Here is a 16,890-nt window from a genome sequence, read left to right as displayed (position 1 = left end):
GCCAGATGGAAGCCACCTCTCAGTAAAAGGCACATGACAGCCCGCTTGGAGTTTGCCAAAAGGCACCTAAAGGAATCTCAGACCATGAGAAGCAAGATTCTCTGGTCTGATGAAACCAAGATTGAGCTCTTTGGCCTGAATGCCAAGCGTCACGTCTGGTGGAAAATCAGGCACCGCTCATCACCTGGCTAATACCATACCTACGGTGAAGCATGGTGGTAGAAGCATCATGCTGTGGGGATGTTATTCAGAAGCAGGAACTGGGAGACTAGTCAGGATCGAGGGAAAGATGAACGGAGCAAAGTACAGAGAGATCCTTGATGAAAACCTGCTCCAGAGCTTTCTAGACCTCTGACTGGGGCGGAGGTTCACCTTCCAAAAGGACAACAACCTTAAGCACACAGCCAAGACAACGCACGAGGGGCTTCTCGACAAGTCTGTGATTGTCCTTGAGTGGCCCAGCCTGAGCCCGGACTTGAACCCGATTGAACATTCTGGAGGGACCTGAAAATAGCTGCGCATCTAAACTCCCCATCCAACCTGACAGAGCTTGAGAGGATCTGCAGTGAAGAATGGGAGAAATTACCCAAATACAGGTGTGCTAAGCTTGTAGCGTCATACCCAAGAAGACTTGAGGCTGTAATCGCTGCCTCAAAAAAGTACTGAGAAAAGGGTCTGAATACTTATGTAAATGTAATATTTCAGTTATTTCTTTTTAATTATCTTGCAAAAATTTCTAAACACCTGTTTTCGCTTTTTTCAAATTGTGCATAGATTGATGATTTAAAAAAAATCAATTTTAGAATAAAGTTGTAACGTAACAAAATGTGGAAAAAGTAAAGGGGTCTGAATATCATCTCAGTGGGGTAAGTGTGCGCAGCAGTCTGGACAAAGCACAACCCGGTCCATAGTCCATCCATAAACAGAGACATTAGAGACTGCAGATGCTGGAATTTTGAGGAAAAACACAAAATGCTAGAAGAACTCTATGGGTAAGGCAGCATTTGTTTAATTTGGAGATCAAAGTGCATTTGGTTGATGTAACCCATTAAACAATGTTCTATTAAATTAAAAAAAAAGATCTACAGTAAAACTCCATTAATCCAACACACTCAGGACTAGCAGATTTTCCACACTATTCGATGTTATTTGAATTAATTCTCTATCACACTATAAATTCACTATTTTAAAAAAGGATGTACAGAGCAGTATAATAAATGTAAAAGGAGTGCGGTAACCATAGCCTTGGGCGTGAAAGGAAGCGCAGGAACTGTGGTCTTGGTAAACCAGTTCCCCAACTACTGGGATTTCAGAACAATCAGATTGCAGAGTATTGAAGTTCAGCTGTAGTTGTTTTTCCAAATAATTATTTGAGCCGAATGTTAAAAAGTCCACAAGAATTGGTAGAAGATTTCAGATTTTGCAATGTTGCTTGGTCTCATTGTATATTGTATGCAGTTGAAAAGTACATGTAACAGGTGAACGACAACCTCCAGAACTTTCTTTACTCAATGTCGCAACAAACTTTCAAATTTTCCAATTGTGGAATTTCTTGGAAGTGTTGATTATGAAACGTGTTTTAATTTGCTGTACTTTGGATTTACCTTGATAACTTCTCTAGAGTAATTTTGTTTTGCAGCAGGGATTTCAATAAAAGTACATTGGCTAATTAAAAAATAATGCTTTGATTAGCTGTCTAATTTCAACATTCACAAACGTTCAATATTAGTTCTTTTTAATTCAGCCTACTTTCCACCGAGACCGTCCAATTTTTCTAAGCAAAAATAAAAACTTTAGCCAGTAGTGTTAGTGATGCAAATCTTTAATTTAATGTCAGAGACCATAGCAGAGACACTGATATCACATGGAAATCATGGAACAATACCATGGGTATTGCAAACTAAATTTGCTCATCAATATTGTCATTTTAATAATCAGATGACATGAAACCTTTTTCTGTGAAAGTAAAAAACACATCTAAAGTGATTTATGCTTCCACCAGAAAAAGTGTCATATGTAGAATCTGGGACAAGCAAAAAATAATTTGAATGTATATAATTTATCTTAAATCTTTATGCAGTAAATCTAAATTTGCCAGGATCATTTTTCAGCAGTTAGGGAAATTTATTAATTGTTAAAAATGTTCAACCATTTCACATCACAGTAATTGCAAACTATTGGAATCAGTGATGCGCCTGAAACATCAAAGATCCTCAAGATCGACTAGTGCTCAAATACATCTGATTTTGGTAAATTGGAAACCTGAATTGTAACATAATGACTAACTTAAGCATTAAAAATAAACTAAATAAACTATGTAATATGTACAACTTTATACAGCAATAAATTCATATTAATGTAAAGGAATAATAACCATAAACCATTGGTACATCAGTAGCTAGTACCACGCTCTATTAGGTTCAAGCCAATCTTGCATTAGAATGTATATTTGGATTCCAAAAATCAGGAATTTTCCCTGTCCAAGGGAGAAAAGAAGAAATGGGTTGTTTTCCCATTTAACTATATAATGATTCATGGTGGTAGAGTAAAGGAAATGCACTGGTAAATTCTAAATGTTGAGACACTTAACTCGACAGGTGGTAATGGGGGGGAGGGGGGGGGGGCGTGTGTGACCACAGGTCTAAAAACAAAAGACAGAAGATAGGAAAAAAAATAAATCAGGGCACAGTATAGTTGCTAAGGAATACCACTCTGGAAAAAACAAAACAATTAAGGGTCTTTCCCACTTACGCAACTTTTTCGGCGACTGCCGGCACCCGTAATAGGTCGTTGCAGGTCGCCGAAAATTTTCAACATGTTGAAAATTCAACGGCGACCAGAATAAGGTACGACCCTTTGGGCGACCGAGAAGACTACTCACGACCATGCTGGTGACACCCTGGCGACATGTCGTGGGGTGAAGCCTGTATGGTCGTGAGTAGTCGCCCGAAGAGTCGTATCTTGTTCGGGTCACTGCTGAATTTACAACACGTTGAACATTTTCGTCGACCCGCAACGCCCTATGATGGGTGCCGGCAGTCGCCGACAAAGTCACGTACATGGGACAAGCTCATAGAACATCTGTGTTGGCACCTCAATCAGGAAAAGTTAAATGGATTGAACAGCCAATCTTTGAATTTGGATATTCTTTGTAGCATTTATTTTTATATTACTATCTTTCTAGCATTAGCAATAGAGGAAGCAGCCATATTCCAGTCCTTCCATTTTCTTAACTGCTTGGAGATGTACAAATGCAAAACATCACTCTCTCTCAAGAATTTTCCCACCTTGAGAACGGGGCTTATAGCTGTTTCATATTTTTACTGGAGACCTACCATATTTCTTAGTGTGTTATTCTACACCTCAGCCAACCTACTTCTCCAAGCTACCTCCTTAAACTTAAGCACATAAAAGAGAATTGTGATTAACACTGTTTGCCTACAGGTACTTCAGCTTCAAGCAGTACTAACAATATACTTGCTAGGTGTTTTGAATCAAACAGTAAGATGAAGAACTCCAAGATGTTTTACTCCTAAAATCAGCATATAAACTCTGGCTTGCTTGACAATGGGCGCTCGCTTAGAAATCAAAAAGTAAAAGCAATAAACAAGAGGCCAGTTTTATTTTACAATTTTTACTTGCTTTGATTTGTTTCTATATGCTGCACTCCAAGAACAAGGATGTGGTTAGGTATCTATACCCATTCAGGAGTCATGAGCAGAGTTTAAAAACAACCCTACTACGATGTGTTGTCCTTACTTCTCCACACAGTTTAAAACTAATCCATTGTTTCTTCACGTCGATAAGAATGCACTCTTGAAGAGCAGCATTTCTCCAAACAGATTATCTGTCTTCTTTTACTGTGCCAATCCTTTCAAGAGGTAGACGTGGCTGGAGAGCCAAGAGAAATTAATGCCTACAATGCGAGAGGTAGACTTCTTTCGATGGATATTTCCACAATGTGTCCTGCACGCTTGGTGCACTCTCTCCAACATCCACAGCAACATTTGTTTTTGGAAAGCCAATCCTCCCCATTAACAGTCTACAGTCAGGTCAATAACGTCCATGTCACTCTTGCCATTCGCAGGATTACCAAACTGATTATTGGAGTCTGTAAAATTCACAATTGAAAACTAGTCAGCCACATACAAAATAATGTGAATAAAGAATTCAATTTCCAGAGTAAATCGTTCAAATTAGCATAGAGGGTGAAAGGTGGCAAACTGGTGAGCTTCCACTCGACTTAACACATATGCAATATGAGAGCCATTAAGCCTTGAAATTCTGACAATGGAACATTGTAATATGTATACACATGGATCTGAAACATTAGCTTTAACAAATGAGTTCCCTTTCCTGCTTTGTGATTTCTCAAAATCACCATTACACATTACACAGGTGGCAGTAGAGTTGCAGCCTCAGCGCGCCACAGACCTAGGTTAGATCCTGACTAGGGATGCTGACTGTATGGAGTTTGTACATTCTCCCTATGACCATGTAGCCTTCCTCCGGATGCTCTATTTTTTTCCCACATCCTAAGGACATACAGGTTTTTAGGTTAATTGGTTTCTGTAAATTGCCCCTCGTGTGTAGGATGTAAAAAGTGGGAGAACATGGAACCAGTGATAGATGGAGTGGGTAGAAGGTCCTGTTCCTACGTTGTATCTCTAAATTAAACTAAGAAGAGGATTGCAGCACTGTTAATGCAGCCTAGAGACTGTCTTCAATTGGATTCCCAAGGAATGTCATTCCAACCCAGGTTTCTGACAGTATCAATTGTGAATCTTGCTCAACAACTTGGATTTCAATTTCAGACTGAGTTCAGCCTTACCGATGCTGCTTCTTGTAATATGCATTGTATCTTGCAGTGTTTTAGATACATCTTTATTTTTAATAATTAAATAGAACAGATAGGATCTGATGAATAACAATATTATACAATTCTACCACAAGGGCACTTCAGTGAACCAAAGTCATAGTATAATTGAAATAAAATCAAAAGAGGAAACATTTAAAACTGGTACTCAAAATCTTGATTAGAGAAGTTGGTAAGAAGAATCTTAGGCAGTTCAAGGCAGCTACCAATGGTGAGGAATATTTTGGATCAACTAATGACTATAATTGAAAGAATGTTGGGTTCTTAGAATAAAAAAGTTACAAATATAGAAGCAAGGTCATGTGGAGTTTTGCATACATGTCTCTGCAAAGTCTTCCTTAAAGAAATCATGATATAAATATTTAACAGGAGAAATATCTTTATTCTAGTATCCTATATAAAGTGGAAGCCCAGCAACCAACAAAAAGGTTTTATTTTGGAGATACAGCGCGGAAACAGGCCCTTCAGCCCACCGAGTCCGCACGGACTAGCGATCGCCGCACATTAACTACACACATTAGGGACAATTTACACTTATACCAAGCCAATTACCCTACAAACTTGTACGTCTTTGGAATGGGAGAGGAAACCGAAGATCTCTGGGTAAATCCACGAGGTCACAATGACTCCGTACAGACAGCACCTGTAGTCGGGAACGAACCCGGGTCTCCGGCGCTGTAAGGCGGCAACACTGCTGCTGTGCCTCCATGGCGCCGTGCCTCCATGCTGCCCTTATTTCCAGACATGATCAATTATCAATTTTGGTATAGCATTAAAACTATGAATCACTCATTTAACAGTTTAATGTCAGAAGGCAGAAATGCAAGATTAGCTAATGTGGCATGATATTGAGAAATTGTACCTTTAAAAACGTCATGAATGGTTAGAATTTGGGATTCATTGCCAGAAAGGGTGCTGGATGAAGATTCAATAGTCTTTGAACATTTGTTGATAATGCTCCTGTGAAGTGCCCTTTGAAACTTCGTGACATGAAAGGTGGTTGTTATAATGCTTCAGTGCTGATCCTTTTCAGAATGTGATGAATGTGAGTGAATTTACCAAATTCTAAAAATGAAGCCATCAACTGAAAATCCTTATGTTCACTTTACATGTTCAATTTACTTTCTAAACTGGTTGATTCTGCAGCACGGGTCACAACTCCTTGTCCTAGTGTGAAGATCTTGCTTATAATAGAGAAACAAAAAAAAAATATTGGATTCATGAGGATGACAAAGATTGGCTTCCGTGTCAAAATCACAACTTTTCATTTTGGAATGTCATTAGGTCCTACACAATAGGCAGCTGAACGAGATAACCGAAGCATACTCAGTGTGTGCTCATTTGTTTAAAAAAAAAACAAACAAACCTTCTAATTCCACTATTGAATATTTGTGTCCAAAATTCTTCTGTGGCTGCTTATCTGGCTTTATTGGAGACCAGCTACCATCATCCTTAAACTGAACCTCGGTAGCATCTTCACACTCTTTCAATATATCTAAAAACAGCCTGAGAAATAAAAACATATTAAAGCTATCATTGCCATCATCTCAACTCTACTTTGACGAGAGAGTAAAGTGGTTAAAAAAAAATCATGACCGGGCACATAACAAGGTGCACAATTTTTAGAATGATGCCAGGTACAGGTGCTGCCATTCTGAGGATGCAATTAGAAAAGTAAAAAGCATATGCAGACTCATCTCTTTGCGACATAGATCACTCCATACCCTGAACAAGGCAGGGCAAGTCAAATGAAATAGTGACATTTTCAACAGAATTTTTTAATTAAAAACTGTTTTGAACGATTACATGTAATATCAAAACAGATGGAAGAACATAGTGGTCCAGATAGCATGTGTGTAGAAAAATAGACACATGACATTTCTAGTCAGGACGCTTCTTCGGAATGCTGCCAGATTTTCTGAATCCCTCCTGTAGTTTTTTTACTCAAGATTCTAGCATCTGTGGTCTTTTTTGTCTTCAAACAATTACTACTTAGTTTTGCACTATGTAAAATGTTGCTCTTTCCTCAATTATATAAAATTGTAACTGATCATCACCAAGTCATATTCTATATTGACTTCCATCTTTTGAAATGCTCAGATTGGAGTTACAAAAGTCAAATGAAAACCATCATCATCACCATCAATCAGAATAAAAATAATGCTACAATTATCAAATATATTGGTAGCAACCTGGAAGGCTGGGCTGGCAATCCAGAGACAAAATGACAAGATTGGGATGAGAGAGATTACTGGGGGGGAAAAAAGGCACAAAGTGTTGAAATAGCTCAGCGGACAGAGCAGCATTTCTTGAGAACATGGATAGGTGATGTCTTAGGACGGGACCCTACCTCAGACAGATTGCAGAGGGTTGGAATGAAAGCTGGAAGAGAGTCGAGCCAGGACAAAGCGTTTCAGGTAATAGATCCACGTACTATCTGGCAGGCTTTGCCCTGCCCTTCACTTTCTTCCAGCTTTCTTTCCCACCTCCTACATTCTGTCTGACGAAGGGTAACGACAGACCAGAAAAATCAACTATCCATGTTCTCCAGAGATGCTGCCTGAACCAGAGTTACTTCAGCACTTTGTGATTTTTTTTTGTAAATCAGCAGCTGAATTTCTTTATTTCTAAAGATTACTGGAAGTTATTTCAAAGTCTGAATGGGAGGGGTCAAAATAAATTTGTCTGCTTTCTCCACCACATCACCAGAATAGGGCTTAAGTTTTAGCTACTTTTTTTCCTCTTCTTGGAGATCACATAGGTTTCTGGTGAGCTATAACATCTACATTTTATGATACAATTGACACTGAAATGAGTAGGAAGGGTCTCGACCCGAAACGTCACTCATTCCTTCTCTCCAGAGATGCTGCATGTCCCGCTGAGTTACGCCAGCATTTGTGTCTACCTTTGACACTGAAATGATGTGGGACTGGTGAGAAAGACGAGGGTCTCCTCCCCCATCACCATTTTTGTGCAATGTATAATTGAACAAATCAGAAATTAAAAAAAAAAAAATCAGTAACCATGAACATAAAATCCATGTACTGTTATAAAAAGTAATCAAGTGCACTAATGTGTTTCATATAAAGAAATTTACATCCTTAGTTGGCCAGCTAGGATGCAACTCCAGACCCAACACAATCCAGTGTTCTCTAAAATTGATTCACTTACCTATATCAAACCACTACAACAACAACAAGGATAACAAGGGTGGCTGACCAGGTTCAATTTAATGACGATACATGTCTGGTGAATATTGTACCTATTCAACCCTCCAATGACCTCCTTACCTTTACCTGGATCCTATGTATACCGTTCAGGCTAGTCAGGCATATGCCCAATATACATGGGAAAATTGCACTTTACAGATAAAAAACAAATCTTCAATCATTATTCTTGGTAATGATTCGTTTCAATAAGAAAATAGAACCACCCTAGATGGTGGCACAATGGCAAATAAATCAATGATATAGTAAGGAAATAGCTAGGAAAGCAGAATCGAACTGAGCACAAAGATAAATCACATTGACCAATCTGCAGGGGTTTTGAGAGGAAGAACAGATAAAGGGGAGCAAGTGAATGTGTTTTTTTGGACTTTTGGAAGTTACACAATATGGTCACAAAAATGAGTTTGTTGAGCCAAGTTAGACCACTTGGAATTGATGCTAATAATCTGTTTGAGTTCTGGCTATTAGACAAATAACAAAGGATGGGAATAAATGACGTTTTCCAAGTTTGGCAAGCTATAATTAATCTCAGCTTTCAATATCAATGATTTGACTGAGAGGAACAAAACATTATATTTCCAAGTTGGCTGACAATATGAAACCAGTTTAATTTAGTGACAGACGAGATTGTAAAGAGACTTCAAGGGGTTGTGGACAAGTAGAGTTGGTGGATCAGAACATGGCAGATGGAATACACTGTGAAAATTACGAGCTTACCTATTTTGGTACAATAGCAATATTATTACAAGAGTATTTTAATACAAGAATAAAGTCGTATAACAATTAAGACTCTATGCTTGTTGAAACCACACAAGGAGTATTGTGTACAGCTTTAGTCTCCTTACCTAAGAAAGGATACTTGGCAAAAATAAAGAGGAGAACATTCACTAAACTGATTTAAGCAGGTTTATACGAGGAAAGAATCAGTATTCTCGAGTTTAGTAGAGGCAATTGCATCGAAACATTAAACAAATATTAGATGGCTTGAAAGGGTGGATGCAAGGGGACAGTTTCTCGTGGTTTATAAATTTAGGCCAGGTGAGCTCAGTTTTAGAAAAAGGGCAAATATGATGAGGTTACTTTGCTCAGAGGGTTACGAAGCTTTAGAATACCTCTTTCGGGTAAGATGCATCATTCAGTTTCTGCATTGGTCTGCATATTCATTATTTATACAACAATATTCTTCGGGTTTTTTTATTCAGCCCTGATGTAGTTGCAGACAAGTGTTTGTTTGAACTAAGCAGCTCGGGAGATCAAGAGATCAAATCTAAAATTGTTAGACACATGGAAGTGGTTCTTTTCAGATAATGGATATCCAGAGATAAAATGTAAAATCATGTTAAATGCCTGGAAGTGGTTCTTTTCTCAGATAATGGTGGAACTCTGGAACAAGCTACAGTCATTCTTCCCAAGTTAAACAGGGCTCTGAGTTCATAGTCATTGTTTCAAAATCTCCAAAACTTCTGTTTACCTAGTAAACAACATTGGAAGAATAATATCATTGTACGAAAGCAGAGATGATTCATAATTTTTTCAGGAGCAACAACTTTATAATTAATAAATTCTGCCAGCCGTCCAAACACTGTATTAATAAAGTAAAAAGGTTTAGCCCTATAAAATACCATTTTCAGTTTATCCAGCATAGACAATAAGCAGCAAGTTTGCAGGTGACTCACAAGGATTTCAATATTCTGGAGAAGGACATAGATTAAATATTTTTTTCACACTCATGCACAAAACAGATGAATATTTATAAAACTGACAAAAAAATCACGGTAAAATGATTAATCCCTGGATGAATACCTCTTAAGTGAAAGAAAGGAAAATTAAACAATGCTGCAATTAATGGATATACATTTCGGTATTCCTTTTACCCCATGAGCCACGAGTATGTTAGTTACTTTCGCAGCAATGCTCCATAAATTATAGGTTCAAGCGATGCAGAGTTAAAAATGTTAGGAATTCGTCAAACTGGATACCTTGGTGGAATGAATCAGAGGGAGAAAAATTGGCAGACCTTTAAAGGATCGTGTCCAATTTCCATTAATAATGTACTTTGGTCTTTCCTTTTTTCTAGTATTTCTGTTGGATTTTCAATAAGGATGCAGTGAGATAGATCATGATAAACGGATGACCACATACAGCAGAAGCTTCACTTCAACTGAGTTGAATGTAATGCAGCTTGAACCACTGCTTCCCAGATTTCCACTGATTCGCTCTTCCTGACAAGTCCCCACTAAATCAGTGCTTGTGGAAAATAAAGCCACAAAAGTCCCACCTGGTGCTGTTGGGTTAGAGATGCTTTGTCCAACTGCCTCCCGACCTGAAGCTGGTCACGCAAGAGGTACAGTCTGTTTGGACAATGAGAAGATGCACATAGAAGTGTTAACATACTCTTTTTTTGCGGAGGGGAGGTGGAGGGAAAACTTGGTTTATCCATTTCATCAGCTAGTCCAATCAAATAACCAGTGTGAAACCATAGTCACATCAACAATAGCATTAAAAACAGCACTATAAATCTGCAAACGATACTCACTGATCTACAAATAACAGTTCATAAGGAGCTGGCTTGTCACACACAGGACACATCCAAGTGGGTTTTTTTTCATTCATCTGAATATAAAGGGCTGCATCAAAACACTGCAAATGTGTGCAGGTAATACCACGGCAGGGCACCGATAGGCGTATCTTGCCAAGCTGTTAGCAACAAAATTAACAAGATTAGAAACGGGGTTCTTGTTCAAAACACATGTAAGATTCAATAAAACATTTTTGAACCACTACATCCACTTCCCTAGGAATAGGTCTAGCACTGCTGTTAATTGTTACAAATGTTGTTTATATAATGAGAAAATATTTAGATTTTAATTAGAAAAATCTAATTGTTTAATATTTTGTCTCCAGTGTTTAAAATTATAAGAATGATTTTAATGCGTAGAAATCTTTTACTAGTTTTAAAAGATGTTATCACAGGAAGGAATACTTACGCTACACATAAGAGAGACACGAAGGCCAGTTGTGGTCACATCATTATCAGGTTCCAATCGAAGCTTTTTGCGAACTTTAATGAAAAACAGGATAATTTATTTTTACCAAAACCACACTCCAAACTGTAATTATCCTGGCTTAAACTAACAAACTGATAATTTATTGCAGCAGTACTCCCAGTTAAAAAAAACCTTCTAACACAATCAAGTTTCAATATAGCTTAAATCAACAATTTGTAAACCTGGTATATTGTGACTTACTTAAGTACTTACTTAATTCCCTGGAAATTTCAGAGGCTCTAGTCTCATTTGCTTGAAGTTTGTGCAGTAATTCTGCTACTCTGTGCTGCCTTACAAGGTGTAATACCATAGAATATCGCTAAAAGAAATAAAGGATGGAATTAGTCCCTAACTGTTACAAACCTCCTTCAATCAAATGCAAATGTTGTTCCTACATTTAAAAAGGGAGGGAGAGAGAAAACGGAATTACAGACCAGTTAGTCTAACATCGGTAGTGGGGGAAACTGCTAGAGTCAGTTATTAAAGATGGGATAGCAGCACGTTTGGAAAGTGGTGAAATCATTGGACAAAGTCAGCATGGATTTACGAAAGGTAAATCATGTCTGACGAATCTTATAGAATTTTTCGAGGATGTAACAAGTAGAGTGGATAAGGGAGAACCAGTGGATGTGTTATATCTGGACTTTCAGAAGGCTTTCGACAAGGTCCCACATAAGAGATTAGTATACAAACTAAAAGCACACGGTATAGGGGGTTCAGTATTGATGTGGATAGAGAACTGGCTGCCAAACAGGAAGCAAAGAGTAGGAGTGAACGGGTCCTTTTTAGAATGGCAGGCAATGACTAGTGGGGTACCGCAAGGCTCAGTGCTGGGACCCCAGCTATTTACAATATATATTAATGATTTGGACGAGGGAATTGAATGCAACATCTCCAAGTTTGCGGATGACATGAAGCTGGGGGGCAGTGTTAGCTGTGAGGAGGATGCTAGGAGGTTGCAAGGTGACTTCGATAGGCTGGGTGAGTGGGCAAATGCATGGCAGATGCAGTATAATGTGGATAAATGTGAGGTTATCCACTTTGGTGGCAAAAAAAGGAAAGTAGACTATTATCTAAATGGTGGCCGATTAGGAAAAGGGGAGATGCAACGAGACCTGGGTGTCATGGTACACCAGTCATTGAAAGTGGGCATGCAGGTGCAGCAGGCAGTGAAGAAAGCGAATGGTATGTTAGCATTCATAGCAAAAGGATTTGAGTATAGGAGCAAGGAGGTTGTACTGCAGTTGTACAGGGTCTTGGTGAGACCACACCTGGAGTATTGTGTACACTTTTGGTCTCCAAATCTGAGGAAGGACATTCTTGCCATAGAGGGAGTGCAGAGAAGGTTCACCAGACTGATTCCTGGGATGTCAGGACTGTCTTATGAAGAAAGACTGGATAGACTCGGCTTGTACTCGCTAGAATTTAGGAGATTGAGGGGGGATCTTATAGAAACGTACAAAATTCTTAAGGGGTTGGACAGGCTAGATGCAGGAAGACTGTTCCCGATGTTGGGGAAGTCCAGGACAAGGGGTCACAGTTTAAGGATAAAGGGGAAATCCTTTGGGACCGAGATGAGAAAAGCATTTTTCACACAGAGTGGTGAATCTCTGGAACTCTCTGACACAGAAGCTAGTTGAGGCCAGTTCATTGGCTATATTTAAGAGGGAGTTAGATGTGGCCCTTATGGCTAAAGGGATCGGGGGTATGGAGGGAAGGCGGATACGGGATACTGAGGGATGATCAGCCATGATCATATTGAATGGTGGTGTAGGCTCGAAGGGCCGAATGGCCTACTCCTGCACCTATTTTCTATGAATCTATGAATAAGGCAAAGTATCACTTATAGTACTAAGGGTTTGATAGTACTATAAGCAAAGTACTAATTCTAAATGGATACATAGTGTGTAATCATACCGTAGTAAAATGGCCCCAAAACACATTTAAGTAGTTAGCTCCACGAGATGTCAAATTGAGAAGAGGTGTAACATCAATGGGCCGACATGGTCTTTTTGGTTCTACTCCAGGCTTATTTGATGAAAAGTAACTCTTAAATGAAAAATACAGAGGATTAAATATCTGGCAATAAAATTCAAAGCCAATCAAAATTATTAAACAATTGACATTCAAATTGCTTCTAGGTTTTGAAGCCAGACTGTATGTCATGTAATACTTTCTCAAATTATTGAGACAGTGTCTTATACGTTTGTTCCTAAGGATGAAGGCGAGGGAGAAGGGGGAAAACCTAAACTAAAATGGATCATCCTATTTTCTAATTCAACAATATAAACAATCCTTCAAGAAGACGGCATTAATGATCAGAGACCTGGACAGGAGAGAACTAACTTAATAAAATGAATAGCGTGGGAAAAAAGTGTTTGCTCCTCAAAAAGATAGCTGCACACTTTCAGCTAACGAGCATGCACAGTAGTTGGCTCCCCTCGGTCATGACTGTGGTACAGCTCCTTCTTGCCAGCACTGGCAGAGGACTTCATACAAAGGAAGCAGTTAGGTAGTCTTGCAATGCTTGATCAGGTCAGGGGGAATCCCATCGCTGCTTGGGGCCTTGCCTGAGGCCAGGCTGTCAATGGCCTTGCTGAGCTCGTCTACCGTCGGTTCTGTGTCTAACTCATCCAACGTGCACAGGCACTTGATGGCATCAAGGGTTGAGGGGGATACAGTGTTCTCTCTCGAGTAGAGGTCAGAGTAGTGTTACACCCATCTCTCCATCTGCTGGCATTCGTCAGTGATTACTTCCCCAGTGGAGGATTTGAGGGGGGCTGGACTGATCCTAGTACCTTCTTAATGCCATCGTACATTCCCCTGATGTTCCCTATTATGGCGGCCGTATGGATGTCCTCACTAAGCTGTGTCCAGTAGTCAATGGCGCAACGCCTGGCAGTCTGCTAAACCTTGCTGCTGCAGACCTGAGGCTCTGCTGGTTCTTCGCGTTAGCTGACTGCTTGCACTCGGCTAGGACGGTCGATGACGGGAGTCATCTCTGTCGACTTGTCCTCAAACCAGTCGTGTGTCTTCGAGGTCTTCTTCTCAAAGCTAGCCAAGGCTGTGCGGTGCGTGGTGTTCCGCAGAATTTCCCACTTCTCTGTTGCAGAGTCTCCAGGACACGAGGTGCCAAGTTCTCTCTCAAATGCCTCTGCAAACTGTTGCGCGAGGTCAGGACGGGGCATCTTGCTGACATCGATGCAGGGTTCCTGCTTCTTGGAACGGTAGAACCTCGTTGGTTGCTGTAAAGAGCTCAAACTCACACAGGTTGAAACACAAGCATCTTTATTGTTCAGGTCATTAACTACTAAGCAGCTCATCACACGTTCACACTGCTACTCATACTGGTAGACAGTGGGTAGGATCTTACACTATGAATGTTATAATTACTAAGCATTACTAACATGCTATAGCCAATCTACATCTCTTCTTCTATAAATGAAAAGTAGATAAAGCGTTATCACTACATTGAGTAAATAAATTGTTAAATGCAAATTGCCACATCTAATTAATAATGGGGTTAAACATAATCGCCATATCTAACAGGTGGCCTGCTAACCCGCCCGGTCCTCGTACGGTAAGGAGCTGCCTCATCAACCTTTTCTTCCGAAAAGTGAGGACGCGTTTCGGTGAGCCCAGGAGACTTTGGGGAGACACCGTCGGGGAAGACCGTCGCGGAGGCAACGGTGAACCGGTTACAAAAAGGGAAGGGGGAACAGACCTATGCGGGGAGAATGCGGGAGTAGCAGCTGCAGGTGCTGCAACGTGCTGGAACAGCGATCACTTTAAAATTGAGTGGAGATGCATCAGGACCCTGGTGCGCCGGGCGTCGTTCCTTCACTGGAAGGAGATGTTGACGGTTGCGTCTGTAGATGGTACCACCGACATCGACCAGTAGGAACGTGGTTCCTTTGCGGGGCCATGGACGTACCCCAGTTTGGTATGTCCTTTGTCTGTCTGTAGTCGGACCACTTGGCCTTGGATGAGTGGCTTAAGTGGTTTGCTGGTTTTATCGTAAGCATGTTTCTGCGCGTCTCGACTGGATTGCACGCGTTTTTGAACTACAACAGGGCTGAAAACTTTGGGCTTCAAGTGATCCTGTGTCACGGGCAGTGGAGGTCGCGTTCAGCGGGACATCAGGCGCTGGGCTGGAGAGTCTAAAACATTGTCTCTCGCAATATTTCCCAAGTTCAACAGGTCTAGGTAGACATCAGATTTCGCCAGATAGGAGCATTCCATGAGTTGTTTGGCGCTCCGAACAGCGCGTTCGGCAAGTCCGTTAGACTTTGTGTATTTTGGGCTGCTGGTAACATGTTGAAAGTTCCACCGTTTTGCAAAGTTTTTAAACTTTTGGCTGGTGAATTGTGTTCCGTTGTCGGTCTGAAGGCGAGCTGGAATGCCATGTACGGAAAAGTATTGTCGGAGCTTCTGAACGACTATTTCTGAGGAGATGGATGGCAGAAAATCGAATTCAAACGAATAGAGAAGGAGCAGGTTGGGACAGCAGAGACTGGTGCCTGTCTGTTACAGATCGCGCATGATTCTGTTTTTTCCCGAATGTACTTGGTCATTCCGGGCCAATAGGTCATTTCTTTTGCATGCTGTAGGGTGGCTTCCATGCCTGGGTGGCCACCGTGGATCTCCTCGTAGAACTCGTTTCGCAAATAAGGGGGCATGACCATCTTGTGACCCTTTACTATCACTCCGCCCTGTAGTACAAGTTCGTCACTTACAAGGAAGTAGGCTCATAGTTCAAAAGGAGTGTTGGACTGTTTGTTTGGCCATCTGCCTTTGATGATTGAAGTTAGCAGCTGGGAGGTTTTGTCAGCAGCGGTGTGTTCGGCGAGGCGGCGCAAGCGGTCAGTTGGAACGTACAAAACTTTGAGAATGGAGAATTGGTCTTGTACGAATGGGTGTTGTTCGCGGTGCTCGAGATAAAGTGTCTGCGATGTGCATGTCTTTACCTTTTTTGTAGACAATGCGAAAATCGAACCATTGTAGCTGCATCATCATGCGTTGAAGTCTTGCTGGGGCAGCATGGATCGGTTTGCTCAGGATGGTGACCAACGGCGGCTGATGATCAGTCTCTACCGTAAAAGTTTTTCCGAAACTTTGAATTTATAGCAGGCATAAGCTATGGTAAGCAGTTCTTTCTCTATCTGTGCATAACGCTGCTCAGTAGCCGTTAGTGTGTGCGAGGCGTAGGCGTAGGATACCGGCATGACATCGCCATTGAAAGAGGTCTGCAAGCATGCTGCGCCAAGTCCATATTGGGATGTATCGCAAGTAATCCCACTTCTGACACCATGTAAAGAGCTCAAACTCACACAGGTTGAAGCACAAGCATCTTTATTGTTCAGGTCATTAACTACTAAGCACACGTTCACACTGCTACTCGTACTGGTAGACAGTGGGTAGGATCTTACACCATGAATGTTATAATTAGGCGGGGTTATAATTATTAAGCATTCTAATTGGCTAACATGCTATAGCCAATCTGCAGTTGCAGCCTGATCTTTTAACACACCAAGGAGTGGTCTGTGTCGCAGTCCACACTGTGGTAGGAACGTGTGGGGAGAATGTTCTTGATGGCGGCACTTCTGACTTGTAACAGATCCAGTTGATCAGATCAGCATTCACCAATCATAGATAAAATGGCAGTTTTGTCTGACTGCGTTGGCTTCCCTTTTCTAAGCACTTGCAAAACAAAACCAAGTACCATAACTATTTGCATGTT

At 40.6% G+C, this 16,890-nt stretch overlaps 2 protein-coding genes across 5 annotated transcripts in view; both read right to left on the bottom strand.

The window, feature by feature from the left end:
- LOC129711242 (elongation factor 2) overlaps positions 1-16,890 on the bottom strand; it is a 523,480-nt gene that overhangs the window by 16,540 nt on the left and 490,050 nt on the right. The window lies entirely within an intron of this gene.
- The window catches only part of LOC129711245 (E3 SUMO-protein ligase PIAS4-like), a 64,369-nt gene continuing 50,695 nt past the window's right edge, over positions 3,217-16,890 (bottom strand). For all 3 annotated transcript variants that reach the window (XM_055658766.1, XM_055658767.1, XM_055658764.1), the window contains 6 exons: positions 13,068-13,199; positions 11,364-11,469; positions 11,091-11,164; positions 10,640-10,800; positions 6,243-6,382; positions 3,217-4,111 (listed from right to left, as the gene is read on the bottom strand). In XM_055658766.1, the coding sequence (XP_055514741.1) occupies positions 4,035-4,111; positions 6,243-6,382; positions 10,640-10,800; positions 11,091-11,164; positions 11,364-11,469; positions 13,068-13,199 (690 nt within the window). In that variant the 3' untranslated portion in view covers positions 3,217-4,034. The remainder of the gene's footprint in view (positions 4,112-6,242; positions 6,383-10,639; positions 10,801-11,090; positions 11,165-11,363; positions 11,470-13,067; positions 13,200-16,890) is intronic.

This window comes from Leucoraja erinacea, chromosome 29, assembly GCF_028641065.1.
Source record: "Leucoraja erinacea ecotype New England chromosome 29, Leri_hhj_1, whole genome shotgun sequence".
Lineage (NCBI taxonomy): Eukaryota > Metazoa > Chordata > Chondrichthyes > Rajiformes > Rajidae > Leucoraja > Leucoraja erinaceus.
This window is presented reverse-complemented; position numbering and strand designations above follow the sequence as displayed.